The sequence below is a fragment of the Falco cherrug genome, chromosome 8 (assembly GCF_023634085.1).
Source record: "Falco cherrug isolate bFalChe1 chromosome 8, bFalChe1.pri, whole genome shotgun sequence".
NCBI lineage: Eukaryota > Metazoa > Chordata > Aves > Falconiformes > Falconidae > Falco > Falco cherrug.
Genome location: NC_073704.1, coordinates 42,006,867 through 42,032,933, shown reverse-complemented (window position 1 = coordinate 42,032,933; position 26,067 = coordinate 42,006,867). Strand labels below are relative to the sequence as shown.

Below are 26,067 nucleotides of genomic sequence, written 5' to 3'. Positions count from 1 at the left end.
CAGTTATTGAGCAAGTACTGCTGGCATTCCTCTCCAAAACCAAAAAAATAATTGCTTTGGAAAATAATGTATCGGTTATCAATGTACAGGCACTGTTTGCATCCTTCCCATCAGAGGTATGGCACCCTGTAAACCCCACGGAGCTGGTATCCCAAGGGCAGAGCTGACATACGCAGTGGTGTTACAAACGCCTTGTACAACTGCACAGCTCATAACAAAGGTGTTCACCACAGACTTTCTCTGAAGCACAAAACTTTTCAACGATACTGTTTTAGCATAAAAACCCATGTCTCTGAAGCTACCTGGGTATGCCATGACTGCAGCATCCCAATGAAGAGAAAAAAACCTCATGAAAATAAGATTAGGTTTGGTCTAGTTTATTCCTTGACTTACAGTTACTGCAACTGCCTTGCCATAAATATCTAACAAGGGTGAAAGCTTGGATTTTCCATCAGTGTATAGCTCTTCTGAAAAATTCTTGTATTTCCTAAACGTCAGTACTAAACTCCGAGCCAAATTCTAACTTCAGTTGTGTGGCTGCATGCCTCATCAGTGAGTGCAAAGTGAGCCCGTCAGTGAACAGAGGAACCAGCCCAGTATGCACCCACTTACCTACGTGTGTCTCCACATCTGTACCCCACCATCTGCATGGGTACACACGGACTGTGTTACATCACTTCCCAGCTACACTGCCTAAGAATGAGTTCAGAATTTAAACCTTTTCATCAGTTTTACCTTAACAATTCACCCCTAACCTTTTCCTCGCCCCCTTCTCAACCATAAAACAGTTAAGTGGTTCAAAAGAACAAAAAGGGAAATACCTGGTAATTCATTATGGCCCGTAAACACATGATGCAGACATGAACATCATCTTTTTTACTCACTAATCTGGAATTTTTTAACGTTCTTCGGCTTGGCAAGGTGTTATACCTGCAAACAAAAACAGCTCTCATCAATCACAAGACTGGTTTTAGGTGGTAAGAATAAAGGAACAGAAATATTCCTCCACTGGGTGAAAACGCAGACCCTTTCAGTTCTGCAGAGCCGAAGACCACTGGACAACATACAAACAGAGCAGAAAAAAGGTCAGGGGCTGTTTACATTGGCAGCAGGCAAAGCTCCAGATGCTCGGCTCCGCGGCTGCCTGCTGGCCACCCAGCCCAGGGCCAGCACAGGCCACGAGCTGCCGGTCTCAGCCCTCCCACGCGGCGGCAGCACGACTCATCCAAAGGCAGGTACCTCCATCTCTCACGGCATGCAACAGGGCCAGAACGATCCACCCGCCAGCAGAGGTATTCCAGATTTTCTTCCATGCACTTTTACTTTGCATGAGCAACAGCACAGACTTCTAATGGAACTGCACATTCATAGGCATCAGCAAACGTATTAATTCCCGCTGCATTTCCTTTAAGAATGGTGCCTCCCTTCTATTTTGCAGCTGAGCTTGCTGAAAGCCCTCCAAATTATTTGAGGAAAATACAGCCCTTAGGAACTTTCCTCAGAACAGAGGCATTAATTATTTTAATTATAACCCCTAACTGGTAAATCAACCTTGAATTCAATTAAATAAGTACATGGAATAAACACAAAGGGAAATCTTTGAATCTGTTACTTCTACGGCATAGCAAATGAAAACCACATTTCAGCTCTTCCCGAGATACTGCTTATTTTCTTAAAGAAAAAACACACTTTACAAGCTGAGCACAGGAAATTGGAGACAAGGAGATGGACTTCCATATGAAATACATATCATGTTCTTGCATGTGTGAAACCAAGTAAGCAACAAGAAGATGATGATTATGGTCAAGAAACTCTTTTGACGGTGATGCACTAAGTGCTGCAATCAGCTGATGGCATCCATGGTGCTGCCGCGCTGCCCCAGCCAGCCCCAAGACCAGCACACTGCAGGACAAACCCCATCCCAAGTGGGGGGGGGGGGGGGGCGGGGCGGTCTGCAGGACCACCCCGGCTGGGCCAGGCGCAGGGAGGTGCTCTGTGATGCTCTGCAGGCTGCCCCGAGCAGCCCCAGCCAGCCGCACCGCGGGTAACACTGACAGCGACGGTGTTTGGGGTTGGAAAAACACATTATTGATCATGTTGCCCCAATTTACAGCATAAAAACAGCCCAGAGAGAAGGTGCAGGCGGGTTCTCTGTTAGTCACAGGGCTGCAGCATCCTGAGATTTGCTCCTGATTTGCACCCATGCGAGTGAGAGCAGAGCCCAAAAGGGCACCAGCTCGCTGGCTAATGGAATGTCTAGGCAGGCACAGCAATCCTTTGGCATTGCCAACTATCACACTTGGGCCTGAAAACGGAGGAAGAAAGTATAAAAATCTGCTGATAGGAAGCCAGAAATAAGAACAATGCCATGCAAGTGCAGCAATGTGCAAATTCTGCCATTTGTTATGCAAAGAGCAACTCCACTGGGGGAGGAAAGAGAAATTTGTAGATGAACTTGACTGCTGGAGTAAGTACAACCTCCAGGAAAACCAAGGCTCCATCAGGCAACTGCAGCTGGCCTCACTTGCCAATGCCACCTCTGCAGCCTGCAGCACAGAGAAGGGAAGGCTCCTCTCCTCTTTGGTTCGGGAAAACAACTGCAGCAGGGAAAGCTTCTGCATTCCAGCATCCTTAGCACCCACCACAGCCCCCAGCCAGGAGTTAGACGGGTCAGCGTGGGTACACAAGCGACTCAAAGCCCAACGGCACCCACACACCAAGGGGGAGGGAGGTGAGGCGGTGAACAGGACAGCTTCAGGGGAGATGCAGAACCAGGCTTTTCCATCCAAGAACTATCCCAGCACTCCAAGAAACTATGAGTGCACGGAAGGAGTCAACGGGGAAGGATCTGTCATTATTTCTTGTAACATGGGAACTATGTGGCATGACATAATTATCAGGTGACAGCAGCAAAGCAAACCTGGCAATTTTCGAGGCACTCCTCCACACAGTGTTCCAGAGAGCAGGAGTTCTTCAGCACGACTGCTGCGGAGCCCAGAGCCTGGCCCAGGTTCCAAAAGCACTTACACCAATTCACAGAGGGGAAAAAAAAAAAATCCATCAAGAGCTATTAAACATGAAACGCAATCCTTAGATCAGGATGTTAAACCTACAGACTGCTGGAAGCAGGAGCATGTACCAGGAGGAACATCACGGGGCAACCGCCTGGCTCATACAAGTGCCTCCTGTGCTAAGCGTCTGGCCCTGGGCAATGTCAGGGGGGGATCAGAGCAGCTTTGGCGTTATCACACTTCACTGTTTTCCTCTTTCTTTTCTTTCCTCTGCATATTCTGAGTGCATTTGAGGGGTTACTCTCTTTATTGCTGATGCTGCTAGTGAACAGCTACTTGTCTAAAGTAATGCAAAGTACTTGTCTAAAAAATGCAAGCTACTCATTTTGTCTAAAAAAGGTGTAGCTTTTAAATTCAGTGATTAAAATTATTATTAATAATAATAATAATTAAGATTAATAACAAATAGAAGAACAAGTAATAACAGAATTGTTTTATTCTGACTCACTAGCTCACACTCTGACACACAGAACATACTTGCTAATTTTCTCACTGCAAATGTACAAAACAAAAGGAAGGAGGCAGCTGCTAGGAGGGGCTGGTGTCCGGGGGGGTGGCAGTGACCCCTGCGCAGCAGCACCCTGGCCGTGCCAGCCTGTGCAGCTGCGGGAGCCTTCCTGCTCCGCAGCTCCAGTGTGGGATGCGAGCAGGATGCACGGCAAGCTCCAGTGCCAAACCACCCTGCCCACGGAGAGCTGGCAACTCCAGGCTCCAGCAATTACTTCCCTTTGCTTTCATTTTCCAGGAGCGCCAAGATGAAAGAAACCCCAAAATTCAAAGCAGAATTCAGTCGCACTACTTTTTCTTCTTTTTTTTTTTTTTTTTTTTCCCCTCCATATATATGAATGCATAAATCAGCTCAGGGCACTCCAGACGGATTTCAGGTTCGCGGGAAACATGACCTAGTTTTGCCGGAGAACAGCCAGCCGTTAAGGCACGGGAGCCGGGTTTCGGGGGGCGGACCCCGCAGAGGGGCACAGGCTGTGCCCCAGGGGACCAGGGAGGACGAGGCTGCTCCCCGCGCTGTGGGGCTGGCCTCAGGCCACTGCCAGCCCCCTGGATGGTGTGCTGCACCACTCTCCCACCTGGGCTCTGGACACTTTGGCTGCTCCTGGTAGGAATGGGGCTGGCCAAGGAGCTCCAGCCGGGGCTGCGCTCCATCCTGCTGCGTCCCCACGGCCGGGCTGACAGCCCGCGCACAGACCCCACGCTCGGGGATGCAGTCGTTCTCCAGATCTCCCTTCCTGAGACAAAAGAGGACCAGTGCAACCTTTAACTGGGACCTGTACCTTGAGTCTGAACTGGGAAGTCTGGAAGCATTGCCAGCGCTGACTGGAGAATGTGTAACCACGCCGCACTAGCGTATTTCCATACATTCATTTCACTAAATACGACAAACACTGCAACAAAAAGATTTACAAGTCATTTCTAGTCATACAGAGATACTTCCTACAATAACTTATCTCAGTTTAAAACTACTAAAGGCTGCATACATTATTTTCCTTTAAATTTTAAATAAGCAGGGTAATCAGATCTTTATCATGCCACTGACAGAAGAAAAAAAAATCTTCCTCAGCGCCTGGCGTATCAACCCCTTCAGCTTCAGAGCGGCTGTAAACATCTGACAGAGTTTTGGCAGCTGTAACAGATGGGAGCAAGTCTTCTTAAGGCAATAAAAGATGACCATAAAGCTAGGCTATGGCATGGCCAGCTGCTTGAGGAGGGAGAATAAACAGAATTGGGGAGCAAGGATGCTCTGCAACCCTGGAGCACACTGGGTATGATCTCCCAGGGAACTCGGCTTGGGATGCAGCCACCTAGATGGAGCCTTCACGGGCTGAGGGGTGCTCCCTCCCCTCTGCACCTCTCCCGACCTCCACGGCTTCCCCGGCACCTAATCAGGACCCCGCACTGCAGAGCAACACAGGCACCAAGAAGATGGTTTGAGGTGAAGACAATATTCGCCTCTTCTGAAGAGGTGGAAAAGACCCACAGAAACCCACCAAGGGCTGCAGACATCTCGTACGGCACCACCTGCCCGCGGCCAGGAACACCCGCTTGGCAGCCTGAGATGTTCACCTGGAGGCCTCGCTCACTGGGCCCCTCGCTGCAGGAGGGACACCGAGGGGACAGAGCCAGGCAGGGGCTGGGGCACGAGCCTGATGGGGGGTGGCTGGGGGAGCTGGGGGGGTTCAGCCTGGAGAGGAGGGGGCTCAGGGGGGCCCTGATCGCTCCCTACAGCTCCCTGGAAGGGGGCTGCAGCCAGGGGGGTCGGGCTCTGCTCCCAGGTAACAAGCGACAGGACCAGAGGGAACGGCCTCAAGTGCACCGGGGCAGGGTCAGACTGGGCACTGGGGAACATTTCTTCATGGAAAGGGTGGTCAGGCACTGGGACAGGCTGCCCAGGGGGTGGTGGGGTCACCATCCCTGGAGGGATTTAAGAGACACATAGATGCGGTGCTGAGGGACATGGGTTAGTGGCGGGCTGGGCAGCGCTGGGCTAATGGTTGGACTCTATGTTCTTAAACATCTTTTCTAACCTGAATGATTCCATGATTCTCATGACCAGCAAACAGGCAAAGTCAGAGGCAGCTGCATCACCCCTGGGGACCCTGCCCCCGGGCAGGTACACAGCTCCAGCCCCAGGCTGCACACCGTGCTCTGTGCTCTCCCCACAGCTGTCCTCCTGTCTGCCCCACCACCCCACACCTCCCTCGTCGGTGATGTGTAACTCAGCGATAACAACAGTGACACGGAGAGCCCACACCCCCCGGCGCGCAGACCTTCCACCCCTGTTAGCTTACAATTAGGCTGAAAAATGGGTACAGAATATGCAATTGAGGGCTGCAGTGTAGAGAAAATATCTCTAGCACAGATGGGATTCTGCCCTAGATTTAGATCGCTTCCCTTCAACAGATGCAAATTTCTTCACACAGACATGAATGCCAAGAATTAATGAGGATTTTTTGCACAGAAACTCTTTTACGAGGACTCTGCACACTGGAACGAAGGCTCAAGATGCTTTCTCGGTATCAGTGGCAATTGCAATGACCCCTGACATTATTTGTTTCCTTCCTAAAGGCAGGGCAAGCTGGCAGTAGCTCCGACACCTCCCTTTACGCGACGTGAGCCAAGCCAGGGTGGATGATCTTCTTTTGCTTTTATTTCATTTCTTGTTACTAAACATCAGGCTGATCTGAGCATCTGGATGAATCGTTGGTTTTGATTTCCTGCCTGCTGCAGGTCAAAGATTATGTCACCATGAGTATATTTATCCTGGTAATTAAAATCAGATGGTTCCTCTTTTATTTCCTCCACCCCTCCTTTAAAGAAGAATTATAAAACCTTAGTTTTGAAAAAAGGCAGAAACAGAAAACCTGACCACATGCAAGCTCCTGCAGCGTGTAACGCTTCCCTCCTGCCAGCCACCAGCGGTGGGCACAGGGTGTCACACAGGGAGGGAGCTGTGCCACCACGCCGTGCCTTGGCTGCGCCGGCTGGGGGTTAGCACGCAGGATCCGGCATTCCCACCGCCGGGACACTGCACCCGCGTGGGAAAACCAAAAGCCCTTAAAACCGAGCCTAAACCTGGGCTGAAATACACAGGACAGTTTAAGGTTCTTTTTTTGCGCCTGCATCTAACAGAAGTACGCTTCTCTTCAAGAATAACTCATTTGTCATTTTTATTCAATTTGTTAACAATTTAGTTAATTTAGTGCTTGTAAAAGCACTGCCACGATGCCTCTGGAGACCAGGCTGTGCTTTTGCCCACCAGCCTCCTACAGAAAGGTGAAAAGGAACTTTCAACCCAGCCAGCCCAAGGAAATTAATTATGCTAAACTACTTCTGCTTCCACGTCCACGCTACTTTGTCACCAGTATCAGACAAAACTGCTGAGAATGCCCAGCGTGGCATGGACTCACCCAGCACTTCGCACAACCAAGACCTAGAAAATGCAACAAGCAAGGGCATCTCCTGGTGCAAAACAGCTCACGCTGACACTGAAGATACACGGAAAATAAAAACACCTACACAAAAAGATGGGATGCTCCAGGTAGATGAAAGCCCTTTCCACCATGGTAGGTGAGCACTGATCTCAATACAAAATCCTGCCATCTCCACCAAGTGCAACGGGAGGACTTCCAGGCTTAAAATGAGGACATGGGCTCACTCCAATGCTGTAGACTTCTAATGAACCATGTTAATAACAAACACAGATTACAGCTGGCTTCTCCTATTATTTTTATCTTACTCTCTGCTAAAGTGTATCGCGTGCCTGCACTGGCTCCCCCCGAGCAGGAGCCAGGGGAGCAGCAGAGCCCAGGGTGGCCCTTGCCACCTGCCCTGCCGCTCACCCAGCTCTGTGTGGGCTGGGGCTGCTGCTCTGCATCGGCGCTTGGCGGGGTTTGGATTGCGCTCCTGCCGTTTTGCTGTTGGCATTTGGAGGTGGTGGTGTTTGTGTCATGGATGTCCTCCTGACAGCAGAACGGGGCTTTGGAAGAGGAAGGGCTCGGCGCTTCCTACTGACTTTGGATTTCTCCAGCCTCTTAAAGCAAGTTACAAGCTGGGTCTGCTGGATATGGGGATTCTGAACTTGCACCCCCCTGCAGGGATGAGGCCCGGGAAGGGAAAGCCTGCGCTCAGCGGTGGCCCCCATAAACATTTACACCAGTGAGGTGCAATCAGCAGCTCTGCTCGGGCAAGGGAAGCCAGAGCAGGTAGCGGCCAACTTCCAACACGGGCGACACAAAGCTGGGCTGTGCCACAGATGCAAAGAAAATAAATGACCTTGAAGCTGCTGTGTTTGTCTTCATCTAACAGAATCTGGGAAAATTGTTATTCCATAAAGTTGAGAAGGTATTTGCTGCTTAAAAAAGGCAAGAAAAGAAATCGCAACAGCCTGTTTTGGTTTCCCTCCCTCCTCCCAGGCTCCACAACCAGCGCATGACTACAGATATAAACGTACTGTGAGGGTGGCGAGGCGGTGGGCCAGGCTGCCCAGAGCAGCTGTGGGTGCCCCATCCCTGGCAGTGCTCCAGGCCAGGCTGGATGGGGCTGGGAGCAGCCTGGGCTGGGGGGGGTCCCTGCCCGGGGCAGGGCTGGGAACTGGGTGGGCTTTAAGGTCCCTTCCAACACCAACCGTCCTGTGATTGTATGTGAATGCAGACCCAGGTAGTGCTCAGCTCTGCCACGCCGCACACATCCCACATCCAGCATGGAAACAAGCGTGTTGCTTCCCCTCTGTACACAAACACAGATGGGTACTGTCGGGGATTCTCACCCAGTTCGACCAGGACAATCACCCACCCCACCACAAGCAGGCTACGTGGAAACGGGCACCCACCACGCTGGAGCCACCCCCAGCTGCCACGGACACCGCTGCCTGACCAACGCCTCTCCCAGGTCTGCCATCCTGGGCTTCAGGGAGAGAAACCAGGAGGACCACAAAACCTGACAATGGGCTGCTCAAAAATATGCGCTGTTAAGTTAGCAATTACGACAACAAAGTCAGCTGGCCCCTGAGCAGTGAAAGCGTTAATGGCAAAGTCCAAATTAAATCACTGCAGCAAAACAGTGTCAAACATGAGTCCAATTGCTGAATGCATTCAAAGCCCATTTATGGATTAAGATATGTTTGCCTGCATCCCTCTCTCATTACGGACTCCACAGATTTTCAAGAAAGAAATGAAGTTTCTCAGTTCAGTTCACATAGAAACTGAAGTATTTGACTCAGAAGAAAGGGAATTTCTAATGGGCTGGGACATTGCAAAGTCTGCATTAATATTTATCTGACAGGAGAGTACAACTCTCACGTGAAAGTAATGCTCTTTCTCCCCCCCAAAAAAGCAGCAATAAAATCCCCAAAGGTTCATCCCTCTTTTTATCTTCCTGCCCTCATTTTGGTGTTTGCTTCCCAAATCCCTGTGCCTCTTCTTAAAAAAAACCAACAACCTCAGTTGCCAAGGAAACCCAGAGAGCAGGGAATTGGCATGGTTTAGCACCACTAAAAAGAGCTACGGGAAGCCGGTTAAAGTCACAATTAGAAATGGATAGCCTTAGCCACGTAGACGAAGAGACAGAAAGCCTCCATGCCCACGTCACCGCTGGGCGAGCTCACACCGCAGCCAGCTCGCCCTGGCTGCTGCAAGGGAGCTGCTCACGACAACAGTCGCATCATTTGCAAGTGCACAAGGGGTATAACCCTCCAGTACTTCCTAGTGTTGCTTTGTGCTTATCTCCTCTTCCTCTTGCTATAATTAAATGTGCACAGCACACGTCAGCTGCCACCATACAGGGTTCTGAGGGCTACAGCAGGTTTTGCTGTTGTTGAACCCCGAGGACAGGCAGGAGAACGGGTGCCCCAACACTGCTGTACGCCTGTACGTACCAACAGCGAGCAAAAATGGTGTCAAAGCTGGCACGAAACACTGTCTCCCCAAACCTTCTTGCTGTTTTAATTAAAAGGAATCCAGGCCAAATCTGTTCTCATTTTTCATACTGCTATGGCATTGCAGGGATGAGTCCAGCTCCTGCATTTTAAATTACCCTGTTAAGATTGTCAGCCTTCTATTTTTCATCCAAGAGGGAGGACCGCTTCTTCCTTCCTCTCCATTTGAATGTTTTCATAACGAAGACAGAAGAGGAGCTTCCACACTCAAGAAAACACGGCCCAGGTCTCTGCATGTCCCAGGCACGTCGTCTACCCAGCCCCGCGGCAGAAACCTCCTGGTTTTGCCCAGAAATGCCCTCCTGCAAACCCTCCTCGTCTGACGAGGGCCCAGCCTGTTCTCAAGAAAAGCTTCTGCTTCAGTTAACTAGTGTTTGCTAATTACAGGAAAAAACTCTTAAAAACTTCCCACCTACCTTTAGGTTTTACTTTTTTTTAAAACACACAGTCCCCCAGCTATTGAAAAAATAGATTTTAAAACACAGATTTTTTATTTTTTTTTTTTCCCAAGAAACACAACCTAAAGATGCTAGTTCAACATGTGTTGGACAGTTTCTGCCCAAGCTGCCCCAGCACACAGACGGCTCTGCGGGCAGGAGGGGACGACTTGGCTGACAAACGCTGTGCTAGGTTACACTTCTGTGCCAGTTTTGCATATGAGCGAAGCCTCTATTTATAATAAAAAAGATGGGATAACACAGCCAACGACTAAGGGCTCCATGTCTTAGGTCTGAAACTAATAATATTATTTGCAATATGATAAAGAAAACTAGTACCTTGTTTCAAAGTGAAACACATCTTATTTTCTTTTAGAAAATCCCACTCTACGGAAGCAAACTACGCTTTGAAGTTATAATGTGATAACCACGCATCTTGGAGACTGAAACCTGCCCCTGATGCTCAGGTGGCTGCTTTACCAAGACGCAGGGTTACCAGATTATAAGGCATGGGGAACAGTGCTAGCCACGCAGCTCCCATGCCCCGCATAGCGCGTGCTGCGTGTAACCTTGCACCTGGGACTTACGAGATTTTCCGGCTCGAAGCCTCATCAGCAGAGCGCAAAGTGAAGCTGCTCCAGAGGCAGTTGGCTGAAAAGCAGCTCTGGCAGCGTTTGAACTGAAGTTGCTCAGGCAGAGAAACCGATCTGATGGTATGCGAAAGGCAGATGAGAGCAGAGGAGGGAAGGATGCGAGAGAGAGAATTGGAAAAGAGCGTTTGAAAGAGGGAGGGGAATGAAGGATGCAAGGAAGGGGACGTTGAAATGGAAAATAAAAAAAGGTAAGGAATAAAGAGGGATGTGAAAAAGGATGGAAGGAAATGAAGAGAAAAAAATGTAAGAGACATGTAATGTATACCTGACTTACGTACTTCTAGTGTGACTAATCACAAGCATGCTTCCCAAAGACAGAGCAGAGTAAGACATCCTCCTGCAAGCACAAGACTCTACCATTTCTCTGTCACAGTAATCAAAGAAAACCAAAACAACTAAGAACACCTTTGCAACATTCAAAAGTTTAAAAATCAACTGGCCAAGTGATTTTGTTGCACTCCACAGCTTGTATTTCTTTACCAGAACTGTGTGTCTGACTCTTCCTCTCCACTGCCTGGCATCTGTGTACTACGTCTCCCAGGTACCACATCCACTACCAGCTGCAGGTGGAAGGCACTCAACATCAGTGAAGAGCCAACATTACCATTGACTGGCAAACCAATGCTGAACCTTTGCTGGAAGACGTGGGAAAAAGCTGCAGGTCCTCACTGGCTGCACCTTTTTTGGACTCTTCTATGCTCACAGTATGATGTAACAAAACTCCATAAAAGCTCCCCAAAAAAGTCAAAAAGCATTTGAAATGCTGAGCTGCGCCCCTGGGTAATGGGACTGCTAGTCTGAAGCTAGTGTTCAGTATGTTTTAGAATAGCAAAACATCAAAGGAATGTTACAGAGCTGACAGCCATTCAGTCCTGGGAAGTGATCCTGCCTTTTCCACAAACTAAAAAAAAAAACATATATAAAAAAATCCCAGTATTTGGAAAGAGATACTTCATAGTCAAGCCTAGGGTGGTGCTGGAATTAACAGCAGGTTTGAAGAATGGAAGTGGCCTTTCAAAAAAAAAAAAATATATATATATCTTGTTCACAGCAGCATGGAAGGAATGTGCTGTTAGAAGAGAGCTTTTTGGACGAGACACCAGATCGGAGCCCCAGGCTGGCTGGGGCCATGGAAACCTTGAGAGAGGTTTTGGAGAAGAGGTACTGCTTCCTCTGTGCAAGCTACATTGTACCTGATGGAAACGTATCACGCATCCTTAGATCACTCTGCCATTGGAAAGGGAGGCAGAGTTATTCTTGTCTCTTCCTCAACTGCTGTGTAACGCTGCCCCACATTACTAGCTGAGTGTTTCTTTCCACCTCAAAACCATCAGTACAATGACACATCTCCTGCATATGCCAAGCCTACACTGTGAAAAGAGGGAAGATGAAAAACATCCTAATTGGAAAACCAGACTGACTCTTCTCACTGGGGCACTCGCTGTTTGCAGGTCGCCCACTGCCCGATTAAGCACCTTACCGTAAAGTCGAGTGTCTGCCAGAGCGGGAAATGCTGTTGCCAACTGGTGAGGGTAAATTACTGCCTCTGTGCAGGTCCTCAATAGATCTGCTCCAAGGTTTGGACTTATCCATCGAGTTTTCCACATTGTTCTCCAAACTTTCAAAGTCAAATCTGGAAAAAAAAATAGAAATTCCAGTGCTGGGTTAGACAGAAAAGATACACAGAGCATCTTCCTTCCTGTCCAACACCTGCAGATTTTAGTAGGTCACAAAAGATTACAAAAAGAAAGGAAGAAAGCAAGGCAGGCTAACCTCCCTTCGCTCAGCGCCAGCAGCAAACGCACAGCGCAGCAAATCCAGACCTGGGCAAAGGCAGCAGCAAACCACACAAGCATACCAGCTCAGAAGGACCAAACAGCTAAGCATTCTACTTCAGTGTAAAATAAATACATTGGCCACTTTGCCCTGCCTTGAAGGAAAGCGTGGGGATGCTTAAAGCTGGCTCCATTTTATTTCAACTCATCAATGTGTTGCAAGTACTAATTCAGTTTCCTCCATCAATACGTGACCAAGTATTTGCACCTCCTCGTTGGCCCCCATCAGTCTCCCAGCGTATGTAATATATTTCCATGATCGTTACAGATTTTCTTTTAATTTCTGACTCGTTGCCCATCGTACTGCTATTTCAAGCAAAATTGCTTGTTCCCTTTACAGCTTTTGAGGTTATTACTCATGTTTACCATGTCAGAGAGGGGAAAAACCCAGCAAGTTAACTTGCGTACATTTGTATAATTTTAGGAAGAAAGTCTTTGTACAAACACTTCCCTTTGCTGTGCAGTTTTTTCCAGCATTACTAACATTTTAAACCATACAATTTTCCTTCATTAATTTTACTGCAACGTCACCAAAAATCTTTTTTCTGTGTAATGACATATATACATCTGATGGCACCTTTTCTAAAAATAGAATCTCAACTCCACTCAGCTTGGCTTCCTAATTACAGCACTACTCTTAACCTACCCCTTCTTTTCATATACACATATACAAACATCTACTGCTACAATATCTTGAATGAAAGCCAGTGGATGTACGAAACCAGATCCTCAGCTGAGCATCTACATCAAATTGTGTGATATAACTACTAATGAAAGCTGGGGGTTTCTCCTGATTTATTTTAATAAAATACATTTAATGATTTATTACCTAAATGACTAAATCTGATTTCCAACTAACCCCATGTCAAGAATTGAAAAACTTTGTTTTGTAGCTTCGCAACACACAGAATCACCTCGAAATTCCTACTGTTGTCTCGCAGTGCATGTACTGCATGGGATGCCAACAACGTTGCTTGCCAGGAGCCTTGTGAGAAGTGGTTTGTGTACGGAAGTTGCTTTGAACAGGGTAGGCAGTATTATAATGCCTCAGGGTAGGGCATTAGTCACTATTGCAAACCTATTTCTAAGCAAGCCTGCATGCTTCCAGATATTTGTGGAATGCTTTTTGCACTGTACCCCTAAGATGGTCAGTGGCCAAAGCCAAAATCATGTCAGTACAGTCTTAGAGATAAATAATCTCAAGGCTTAAACTTAGGCTTTTCTTCCTCCGAAAAATGTTACAATGCAATAGTTTTGGACTTTAGTATCTCCTCTGCTCTAAGGTACACGCATAGTTCTGCACCAAGCTGCTAGCAGGAAAGCTCTGCTGCAGGAAAAGCCGAGCATCTGCCCTGGCATCTCCCCCTCCTGCTCTGCAGAGGTGGCAGGATTCTTGCTCGGCCTCGCAAGCCCAGAGAGGACCAGGCATGTCTTACTTACGTGACCGCATACTGTGCAAACGACAAGTACTCCACCAGCACATCCAGGCCTTTGTTTTCTTCATTCAGGAACTCCCTGACCCATCTGTTAGAAAAATCATTAGACATCAGAGCATTTCGTGGGCTGTGCACAGTTACTGGAATTCTTGTCAGATAAACTAGAGATCGATCCAGCGTGGGAAAGGCAGCACTGCAGCAAAACTGTGCTTTGTCAGGAAAAGAGAACTTTTTTAAAATGCCCTTTATTATTTAGAGACATTTAAAACAGTCCTTTAGAGGACTTTACACATGTACTGAAATGAGCTTTTTTGCAGCACTGTGATGGCGGGGGGCAGGGAAGCATAAAAATATGCACGCTCTGCATTGCTCAGAAACAACTAGATACTTGCTTTTCTAAGTATGGAGCTCCAGAGTTGGCAAGTGCCTTCCCCACTTTCCTCTTCTTGCTGCAAGAGGGCCACAGATGCACTGGGGAGCTCAGCTGCCGCCTGGCTTCACTGGACACCCAGGCTCACCTCCCCTCTGGCACACGCTGCTGTGCAAACCACCAAGCAGGGGTTACAGCTGCCTTTGAACGCAGGAGTCACAGGGACCTGGTTTATCTTTTATCACATCCTGATCAGCAGCAGTCTTTAAAAGCATCTAGACAGCACACCAGCGAAAGAGTCATCTGCCATCCGGGACATACACAGTAATATGGCCTTCTCTTTTTAAAAGGCATTAACCTTTTACTGTGAATTTTGGCTCCCGAGAGTTATGCAAAATAATCTGCAGTTCAGAAAAGTCTGTTATCTTCCAAAGCTTTCAGAAACTCAAAAATGCCAAGTTTGAAAATCCAGCTATCTGGGGGCAAACCCAGGTGAGCAAGGAGCCCGAGCACAGCCCCAGCTACGCTCTCCTCCGAACCCCAGCCGGGGCAGCCGAGCCCCCCGGGGTGGGTTAGGTGCCCCTGGATGGAGCGGGGAGCTGGGCAGGGAGCTCTGCCTCCAGGGCCACGCAGCTACGGATCCCCGGTCTCAGCAGACCGGGAATTCATTCCCTCCAAGTGATTCTAGTCTTCAGGCCTGAAATATTTCACGGTTTACCTGCTAAAATAAACAGCCTGGTATTTTTATAAAACACATTTCGAAACACATCTTTCAGCTAAGTGAACCAAATAAACAAACACTGGTCTTGTCAGCCTCTTTTATTTATCTGGTGCAGCATTACGGTTCCTTCTGCACACCCACGAGCCACCATAAATCTGCAGAACGTCACACTTCAGATGCCCTCAGTCTCTGGTGAGGAATCCTTTGTGTTGGAAAATGAGACAAAATATAGCAGGGGTGTGGGAGAAGTTTGTTGTTAAGTACTTGCACCGATGCAGCTTGCGGGAGGGTGCCCTGCCATCATGCAGGCCGTGCTGGGCAGCCAGCTCCCACCGGGAGAGTACAGCTGTTCCTCCCACTGTTTAAAACACCCTCGTTTACCTCAAAATAAAAGCAACATCCTGTAAAATCACTGTAACTGAGCTGGACGCAGTGTGTGATCATGAAACCAAATGCTGAAGAAACCTTCCTGGCTGATGCACCAGTGCTGAACTGCCTTCTGGGCCCAAGACCCAAGGCAGGGAGGCGAGACCGGTGGAAACGCAGGTGGGAACAGCACGTTCGATAAAAAACTAAGTATCTGGCGATTCTTTTACTATTTGAGAGGAATTTTCTGCATTGTGAAAGTAAAATCCTGGTACCATTACTCACATGATGCACTGCATCATGTTAAAGCTATAAAACAGCATGGGAGTTTTTTTATATATGCATTTATAGCTGCAATGCTATTATTATTCTAGACACAATCATGCTCACTCCTGCTTTGACTGACTTAGGGTGAAGCAGAAGCTGACTGCAATTTTTTTGCAGCCTTCACAGAAATGTGGATGAACCCTATCACGGAAGGATTAAAGCTGAATTATTCTCCTGAGATGCCCAGCTATCCCTTAACTAAGCCCTTCAGGCTTTAACAATCAATCAAGTGGTATCACTGCTTGACATGCAAAGAGATATTTTCTCAAAGACATCCATCAGTAGATGTAAAAAAAAATATCTTAGACTAGAAAACATCAAAAATTCTTACCCAATGTGATTTGTTCTTAAAGAAATTTCCAGTTCTCGGAGTACTTGAGTAGACTCTTGGACTCGTCTTCTGAATTTCTGTAATTGAGGGAGCAGGCAAAAATAACAATTAGACTCATGTGATGCCTTAAAAATATCATCTCACACAGCGCTGACTGAATAAATAAAACATTAAGGTAAAATGAGAACCCCTCTAAATCCTGAGGAATGCCACAACAGTCCAGCAGTCAACAAAAACAAGCGCAGAAAAATAACTTCTGCTCCCATGCACATTTTTGAGTTTTCCAGGATTAAGAAAATTAAAAGCCTGTAGATAAATAAACATTTCTTTACAATACAAGCTTTGTTTTAGTATCAAACTCTCCATTGAAAACTACAGCATTTGGGCTTCAGTCTCAGGCTGGTGCTCTAATCTTGCTTTTGTGACTTTACAGCCATACCAAAATACCTGCCACAATTTCTGTCTAATTAGCAAATCTGTGGGTGTGAGCCAATAGGGAAACACATGTGCTGCCATCTGCATGCTTTAATAATTTGTGCATGCTAACATGTATCTGCAAAATTAGATGCTGGGAAAAGGCCATAAAATGGCAGAAGTAAAACACTGCCGTGGAAAGGAGGTGAGGTTTTGTGCCATCTCCACAGGGGAGGAGAAAGTGCAACCTGGCAAGACCTGAGTGGAACGCAGCAAGAGCCGCACTGCATGGCTCAAAACAGGCACGGGGCACGGCAGAAGACCTCTAAATGCACGCTGACTCGTCATGAGTTGAGTCAAGCAGCTCCTCTCCATCACCTTCGGTGTGCCGAGGGAGTGAGCCAGCAGTGCCGCTGCCTCTCCCAGCCAGGAAAGCCTGCCTGGTGCCCCTGCCCATGGAAATGGACTAAAACAGACGGATAAACTCTTCTGGAGCAGTTGTTTTGGTAACTCCTCCTTTGTAAACAAGGTAAAAGAAGTGGATGGACAATGATGACCATCCTGGAATTGCAGTACTTAACTGGGCTGGTCACCAGTTATCACACACAGACCTGATGTGTTTGGAAGGGGCTCACACATGCTTGGGACACAAGCCACACTGCTGCAAGTAGGACCGTGCTCTGAACACTAGGGAAAAAAGGGGTTGTTCTCAGTGCACCACAATAAACCCACAGTAAAACCAAGGGGACTACTTGGCAGTTAATGATGCTCACGAGTTAATTTATTGAGGTGAAGATGAGGAAAGGATAGGATTTACCTTGCCTTGCTGACCTACGTGAAAATTAGAGCTACCCTTTTCACCAGGGTTTCATCGCGTGCTAGTCAGCACCACTGGCTTACTTGAGCTAAGACTAAATCCCAGCTCAGAAAGCCTCTGGGAGACTGAAATAGATGCCTCACTGTAAAGTCCTAGTAGACACAAGGCACTACGAATTTCCACTTTGAACTAGCTAGTTGGGAACAGACATACAGCTTCTCTGGAGCTCCATCAATTAGCTCAGAGTACAAAATCACAGCGCCTTCTCTCCCGAGAGAGTTTACACAATATAAAAACTTACCTCTCTAGAGGTAAAGGTAAAATATTCAAGCAGCAAGAGGGAGACAGGGGACTGGGGTGGGAGGGCAGGGCAGAAACAGGCAGGAGTCTGCCAGGTGCCCCACACGGGGCTGCCGTGCCCACCAAGGGCAGGCTGCTCTCTGCAGCCACGGCAGAGAGCTATGAACCGGCTCCCCGCTGCACCAGGCTCTAGCAGCCACCCAACTGCCATGCCTTTAAAAATGTGTCATGTCAACACTTCCATTTTCCCATTTCAAAATTCAGCTCAGATGAAAAGCAACTGTTTTCTCGGGATGAGCCATTGCAACCCCCATGACAAGCTGAAACATGCATGTTGCAGCAGCGTTTAGAGCCACACTCTCTTGGCCGTGCCGGGGACCATCAGCCAAAACGCTGACACCACCTCAGCTACAGCAATAATCCCGGTAAGAACAGCTCTCCCCGTGACACCACACGGCCATGCAGAGCCCATGCATAAATCTTTCCACCTCACAGCCCAGGCTGAGGAAAGGCTGCTGGTGATACAGAATAACGCAACAAAAGAGAGGAACTCAATGGAGTTATTTTTAGGCTCCTTTGGTTTTGTCATTTGTCATGGGACTCATAGTGGTATTAGGATAAGAAAGGCTTCAATGTGTGCCCACGGAGCAACCGCAGAGCAAAGCCAAACACTAAACGCATTTCAAAAACCCTTCAGGAGAAAAAACACAAAGACCCTGTTCACCATTTTTTGAAAAAAAAGAAAACCAAAAAACTATAATCAGCTACAGGCAAATTTAAAGGTTTCCTACTAAATGGTTTCCTATCCCTTGTCAGAGCCCCCAACAAGAGAAGCACTGTCAGAAGACATTACTGCAGCCTTGAAGACAGGAGCGAGCGCCGGCACGCGGCAGGCACAGGGTACCCAGTGTTTGCCCCTCACCTTCTGCGGGGCCGGAGGTGCCCCAGCCTGGAAGCCCACTCCCAGGATATGTATGCATTTTACCGCAGGGCACCAACCTCAGCTCATTGTATGGCAACACAAAGCAGCAATTGTTGAGGACGAGGCAGAGGCAGTCAATGGCAGGATCTGCTATGCTCTCGCTGCCTTTTTGGAGGGTTTTAGGGTTTTTTTAAAGGCTATTACAACTATCAACACAGGATATACGCTGATATCCAAGGCGGTTAAATACCAAAGGTTCAGCGATGGTCCTCTAAATGGGATGTAGGTTTACTGTTATTCTAAAATCCTGGAGGCTATCACTAAGCCCCTGACAGCGGTGCAGAGATATCAGAACCAGCCACAAACAGATCCCAGCACAGAAGCCACATTCAGGGATGCACGGAGTTCACATGAAAGGCCAAGTAAAGTGCCTGAATCTTTCAGGAGTGATCATCAAACTGTTTTCGACAAAAGAATATGTGGAAGTATGGATGAAGCTCTGCCATGTAAATACACCCCAGGTTACATCTTTACTTCACAGACCTGAAACTTCAGATGAGACTGCAAGCGATACGTGAGCCGTGCCAGCTGTGCTGAGCTTCTGTCACACACAAGCCCAGAGAAAAGGACTCGAAACTTCAACATCCCCTTCAGACGGGTGAGAAAAGGGCCGTTCCACAGAGCTTTTATTCACCACCAGCACTGCCCACATGAAAAGTCAGACCTAGAGTACAGCTCAGTGGTAATTTGTCAGACTGTTTACTAATGCTAAAGTTATTAAAACAAGTTGGTTTGTGTCAGATGGTCCTTTTCTTTGCAACATCTGTTCTCCTTTCTTAGCTGCAAAAACTGCAGCATCTGTCCAATTTCTCTTTGCTCCTCTCTGCCGTTTGTTATATCTCCGAGATTCTTCTCAGAGACTTTTATGTGGCCTTTTACACAAAGGCAGGAAGGAACTCAGATCCCAGGACCATCCTCGCCAAGGAACGAGGGATGGGCGAGAGGAAACAGGACACTCCTCACCTTCCTGGTTACAGCTGGGTCCAGATAGCCCTTCAACTTCTGGATGTATGTATGTGGAGGATTCTTCACTTGAAACCTTTCCTGCAAAGGAGACAAGAATAAACATCAGCCATTTTATACCATCTGCTCTATTTACTTACTATATATATAAAATGCATGCAACGCATACATATTTAAACAGTATATATTTATAATATAGTTTTGTATGTACTTACAACATTCGTAAGTATATAATTTTTGCATATACAATATGCATGCAAATAAAATATATTTACATGCATCTTGATAGTCTGAAATTCTGTATTTATATAGGATGCATAAAAACATACCTTACACATTCAATGACATTTCTGAACTTCAGTTATACACATAAACACACACATCTGAAATAACAGGGTTCTGCTAGCCAGGAGTACTGAAAGATAAGCGTTAGAAGAGCAGACATGTGTCTCTGTTTGATTGAAAGCCATCACTGCAAAAGCCAAGACACCTTTTTTATCACTTGGAACAAGCCTACAAACACCCTGTGAGGTCTAGTCATGGCAGAAGTCTCAACCTTTCACTGTTCAGATTCCAGAAAATCGAATGCAAGAGGAGTATGTTAGCAATAAACAAGCAATATTTTAACTCCCTGATATTAAACTGGATTGCCTTTGTAAGTGGCTCACCAGCTCCTCGCCCAACCCTTACTGTAGGTTCCCATTTCCAGGGCACAGCATGCACCAGACTGGCCAGCTCTCCTGGCAGTAACGACACAGACTTCATCACCAGCCCTACCCAGCCACCACACAGGAGGGCTCGTTCATTCTACGTAAATACACTCAATCACAGCAGCATCCTGCTTCCTACGTCAACACAGTGCTTGAGCACTGTCACACTCATCGTGCCTTGGGATCAGCTCCCCGCACCATTTCTGCCAGCACCACTTGCATGGGGAGCACGGCAGTGGCTGAGCTCGTCCCACGCACCCACAGCCCCCAGAAATTCGGGGGTTTCCTTCCACACCCTTGTCACACAAGGGCTGAGCTAAGGGATCTCCAGCATGGTGGGAAGTGAGCCAACAAATGCCACCGAGGCCACCATTCCACTTACCAGGGAAATTATGGACCAAATTTGGACTCTGATCAACCTCAGGACACAGAGGAAGGCAAGTTGCCTGCAATTGTGGGCTTTACCCATGTAAAACATTTCATTACCCGTGCCTGCTTTCCTGCTTTACCTCATACACCAGCAGCGTGCCTGATTTCCCTTCCCCATCTCACTCACCTGCTGCTAGTCCAGTGCCAAGAAATTCCTACCTGCCTCTGAGACTCATTTCTCACCGAAGGCTTCCCAACACTAACCTTACAGCAGACACTTGATCTGCAATCCAGCATCAACCACATTCAAAACTGAATTCAAGATTCTGATGACAAGTACAAGGTCTGCTTGTACTCTGAGAGCTGCGTGGTTTTTGCTTGCTTTACCAGTTGCATGGCCAGCTTGAAATTTATCCTACAAAAGCTGCTGTGAAACACGAGTTGTTCTGCGAGGAGCACGCTGTGTCCAAACCTGTTAAGAGCATTACCAAAAGTTCTGATACTATTTGTATCTTGGAAGAATTTTAAACTATTCTACCCTTTCCCTTGAGGAAAGATCTCATAACAATTTCCTCCTGAAATTTTGCATTTTATAACTGATATGTGAAACCTCCCTTTATTAGGTCAGGATGCAATTTTGACTACATTATCTGAAAGTTATTTCATAATGAACAGGACACCGCTGCCCAGTTACCAGAATGTACTGTCTGCGGAGCACCAAAAGTTGTTCCTGTTATTATCTTGTGCTTGCTGTAAAAAAAGTAATTCATCATGGTCAGCAGGAAAAAATGAACTAAAAAGTCTGTGGTGCATCAGCCCCGGGCGAGAGCTCTGTAAGACAGAGAGCAGACGTTTCTTTCCTCTTTTACAACCGGATATTTTTTCCATGCACCTTCACATTTATGGGCCAAACACAGTCCTGGAATTGGCATTTCCTTTTTAGCTAAAAGCCAGCTCAGAAAATGCAAAGGTCTTTGCTGCCAGCTGCTCTCTGGCCACAGCGACAGCAGCGGTGCCTGTCCCACCCCAGCCCCCCCAGCACCGTGCCCACTGCCATGGCCACCTCTCAGCTCTGCAGCCACAGATGCTTGGAACCATCTCACCTCCGCTGGCCCCCGTGGGTCTGACAGTCCCTTTCATGCCCCTGTAGTTAAATCTGCTGCTAACTGGAACTGCTGCTGGTACGCTGGGAAAGACAGCTGCACAAGGCAGATGCATGGGGCGACGGACGGGTTTGGGAACAATGTGCCAGGGCTCCATCACCCAGCTCCGCCGGCACAAGCAGAAACCACCTGTCGCATCCCAAGAGGTGCGCAACGTTCAGGCCTAGCATCCAAATCTCTGGAAAATGGGAGCAGGAACACCCACAAGTATTGACAGGGGCTTTAAAGGAAATAGAAAAATTAAAAAATACAGACACATAAATCAGTCACAAGAATGTCAGTATCGAAGGTACCCTAACTGCTTGCTTAATTTTTGCACTTTTTACAGGACACCGTTAGGCCAGTTTCTCAGTCAGGCTTACGGCCCCCTCAGGATACTGGGGCTTTACAGTGGGCATAAGTATAAGTTATTTAGAAGTAATTTCCATCCATTAACCCATTTAAAAAAATCTTTATGCTGGAAGACAGACAAAAAAGCACTCTGCTGTAAATGAGAATCTGGCCCACTGTAGACTAGTAAAGAGTTACCGAGGTATCTGAGCCTCGGAGACCACCACCGCTTCTCAGTTTCCCCCTCAACAGTTTTAGATCAGCTCCAGAGACATTACAGCGTTTGAATAACCCCATCTTCCTCTACAAAAAACCATGGAGGCAGAAGTGTTTCCACTGTGCCACTTGAGAACCATGTCCAAACATCAGTTTTTGCATCTCAAGGGATGGCGCGAAGTGGCGGAGCACCAAGCTGAAGGTCGCTGGTGAAGAGCAGCGGGCAACGTGAGAGCAGCCCCGAGCAGCCTGCTCCTCCTGACGGCACGGTCCCAGGCTAACGAGGCTCCGCATTAGCTCTCCTATTTATTCCTCCCCTTTTCAGGGGTTCTTTCATGCGACCGTAGCTCTGCTGTGTTTAGCTTAATCTTCCAGAGAAGCTATTTTACTCTTATGGATTTATTTCTCTTACTAGCTTATCAGCCATCATCTGCTAAAGTGACAGGAGCTTTTCCTAACTGCCAGTTTTAGTGTCTTGAGTCTTCAAAATAAAATGCTTAAAGAGACTCAGTGAGCACATTTAGTAGTCTGCGATGCAGATATTCTTACGGTTTTGTTTGTTTTCTTAAAACCTAGCTGTAATTATGTATTTATGTAATAATCTCTACAGCAACTTCATTAAAAAATATGCTGCTCATTACTGTCTAGTGGAATTATTTGGGTTGAAGGAATTTAAAAACATTATCCATGAACAGGAGATACCAGCAATGCTCTTCTCTAAGCAGTGACCAAGAACCACTTGTGGTAAACATCTACTAGTCCTGGAAACATTTTTATAGCCCCTTAAAGTGTTTTCTCTGCCTTGGAAAGCCATGAGGGATTAGCCTTTAAAATTGCCCTTTCCTGGCTATGATTACTGTCTCAGTTCATCCTGCTTGGACTGGTTCGTGTTAGAGGCTGATGTGTCGCAAGCTGCGGGATCCAGGGCTCAGTGCTGTGCAGCAGCGGCAGCCCGAGGCTCGCCAACACCTCCGGGACACCCTGATCGCCTGCTTGCGGCTATCATCCTCCCACAGCCCCGGTCAGGGCTCCCGCAGGGTGGAAGGCACAGCACTGGCCAGCCCGGCATGGCTGCAGCTGGTTCCTTTGCTTGCCACGAGCGCTGCGAGCGCCTGTGCAGGGTGGCCAGCCCGGCACCCTTCTCAAGGTCCTCTGCACCTTCGCGAGAGCATTTACTGCCCTGTAGAGACAAAGATGCTTCCCAGTTAATGGCAAGGCACAGCTGTTCACGCATAATCCACTTGCCTTAGATACCGTAAATAACGAGTTAAAAAACATTGCTTCTTCCTGTCTGCTCCTCCTCTCCATTTTTGGCAATTCCCAGTTGTTCACTGGCCAAATCTGCTTTCAAAATATGAATTTATATGGCAAGGTTAATGCTATTTGAACAAGGAAGTTGGGGATTTTTACCACACACACATAAGAGTTTAAAATTTGTATCTGAGCCTCCAAACTTTGCTGAGCAAAAACCATAAGCCAGTTGGTGACATCACAATTGGGACATGGTGGCTTCCCCTCCTAGTCGTCCCAGGACTGGGCCATCCAGACACAACAAAGTTAGTAAATCCCAATGAAACCTATTTTATCTCCACTACATGACTTACAGAAGCACCAACACTATCTACAGCCCTAAAAGGAGAAAGGCACAGACCAGCAATAACTCAACCCTGCCTTTGTCAGCCACCTAGAAAGCAAACTAACTTAATTTCCCAATGATAAAAGTCTCTTTCTTACTTGAAAAAATGCTGAGGAGTGACGCAGAGAAGCACATGCAAGGAGACCAGGGCAGTGGCATGCGAGAGCGGTGAGATGACCTGGTCCCCAGCACCTCCCTTCAGCGTAATAAATTATGAGAATTCAGGGAAAAAGCTTGGACAGGGGAGCACGACACTATCTCTGTGCTTCTCTTACCAGCAGTCTCTGAAATTAGCACTTTCTTTTCTAATGGATACCAAAACCAAGGGGGCTGGGGGGCTTTACTTCAGCAGCCAAGAACTGCCAGATTTCTGCATTTCCTCTTCCATGTGATCCTACAAAGAACTCAACACATCTCTTGTTCACTCCAATCTGGAAAACGTATTAATTCCGTAACCAGGAAATTGTGGCTTTTCCAGAGATACTTTGCTTTCAAAAACATTCAGGACATTTTCTGCATTAGTGACATATGTTATTATTATTATTATTATTACCCTCGCTAACTTGTTTCATTCTTAGGATTCATATATGTTAGGTAAGCACACAGTGCATCCAGCTTGTACCCAGGCATGTCAGAAGCCCCAGTGGGCAGGCAGTAACTGCAAGGAGTGCATAAAGCACACGCATGGTGAATGCTGGTGAAAGGAGGTAGACAAAACAGGACTGGAGGCCAGCATCTTCTCATTCCCGAGCCACAAACACAACACAAACGTGGTGTGCATTTCCACCACCTGGCCCCATCCCACACAGACCTGGAGGCGGCCCCAGCAAGCCAGCCAGCCCACCAGCAGAACAGGATGCCACTTTCTGTGTCTTACCATGGAAAGAAACGACAGCAGCGTTCATCTCTCTGCTAAACTTGGGGCTAGAGGGATCCATTCCCACCACTACTAATTTTCTGCCAAACCAGGTCACCAGCACTTCTGCAAGGGACCTGAGGCGTGACAGCAGCAGATGGTCCCTCCGAGGCTGGAGATGCTGACCCCTGCCCAGCCTCACACCGCTAAGCCTTGGATCCCTCATGCCCTGCACCTGTATCTCCAACTGCTCCATCACTCCCTGCCTGATTTTCCGTGAGCCACCTCTCAGCACCAGCAAGTTAAGAGAAATGAAGCCGTAAGCGTCTCTACTGTTCAACTGCTCCTGAGTTCAGTAAACCACTGGATTTTCCAGCCTGTGTTTTACCAACAACAGGGGAGGTTCACTGGTATTCAAAACATATTTTTTTTTATGGAAAGGTTCTCAAAGCAGAGGTGTAAATGGCTACTGCAGCATGTCCAAAGATAAGGGAAATGCTTTGTTGTGTGTTGGCAAAAAAATCCAGCTCTCTGCTGCAAAAGGGCCAACGGCACCACATGGTAACACGCAGCGTGAGGTGCCACTTTGCAATCACCGTCTGTTCACCCCGTTTCTGAGGAGAGGTTTGGGGCTCACCTGAGATATTGGTGTCAAACAACAAATAGCACAGCATCCTCCCAAAACCTTGACCTTTGCTCAGTCCCATCCAGCAGCCACCGCCTGTCCCCTGCTTCACAAGCCATCTGCCGAGACCCGTGGGCAGCAGGCAGGAGGTCTGCCCGCAACCCCTGCTGCCCGCACCCCAACACCTTTAAAGTAACTCCCATCCCCAGCCCAAAGGACATGCAGGCATCTGCCGCGCTCCCTGGTGCCCTGGACTTTAAAGCAGCAGGCGCAGACTGCTGCGGCTCGTGCGGTTACGCTCTCAAGCAGTCCGTAGTGCACAATCTCAGAAAAAAACCCCAAAAATAATAACAATATCAAGAACCTGCTTCTCCCCAAGACCTGGTTTATGGAGGGATGGCGGGGCAGGCTGCATGCCATCTTCCCTTTGCAGAGCTTGAGGAACAGTGGCAGGGGAGGAAGGGGCACAGAAGCAAGCCTGGCTTAAAAGGCATGTGGCACATACTGTTGTGCACTGACCTCTTAAACAGAGCTTAGTGATTAATGGTTTCGCCTCGTTTAGAGGAGGATCTAACCACTAAAGTCAATGCTTGTTGAACTGAAATATAAGCGGACACCAGTCCAAGGGTCCCCTGTTGTTTCAGATGTTGTCCTTCTCCAGGTTATCCTGAATGCTGCCTAATTTTGACAG

At 47.6% G+C, this 26,067-nt stretch overlaps 1 protein-coding gene across 13 annotated transcripts in view; it reads right to left on the bottom strand.

Moving 5' to 3' along the window:
* The window catches only part of FMNL2 (formin like 2), a 152,851-nt gene that overhangs the window by 42,406 nt on the left and 84,378 nt on the right, over nt 1-26,067 (bottom strand). For 8 of the 13 annotated variants that reach the window (XM_055717466.1, XM_055717469.1, XM_055717465.1 and 5 more), the window contains exons 3-8: nt 19,472-19,552; nt 15,996-16,072; nt 13,885-13,968; nt 12,090-12,242; nt 10,544-10,663; nt 822-930 (exon numbers count right to left, since the gene is read on the bottom strand). In XM_055717466.1, the coding sequence (XP_055573441.1) occupies nt 822-930; nt 10,544-10,663; nt 12,090-12,242; nt 13,885-13,968; nt 15,996-16,072; nt 19,472-19,552 (624 nt within the window). The remainder of the gene's footprint in view (nt 1-821; nt 931-10,543; nt 10,664-12,089; nt 12,243-13,884; nt 13,969-15,995; nt 16,073-19,471; nt 19,553-26,067) is intronic. The other 5 variants (XM_055717473.1, XM_055717477.1, XM_055717476.1 and 2 more) reach the window with 1 other exon arrangement.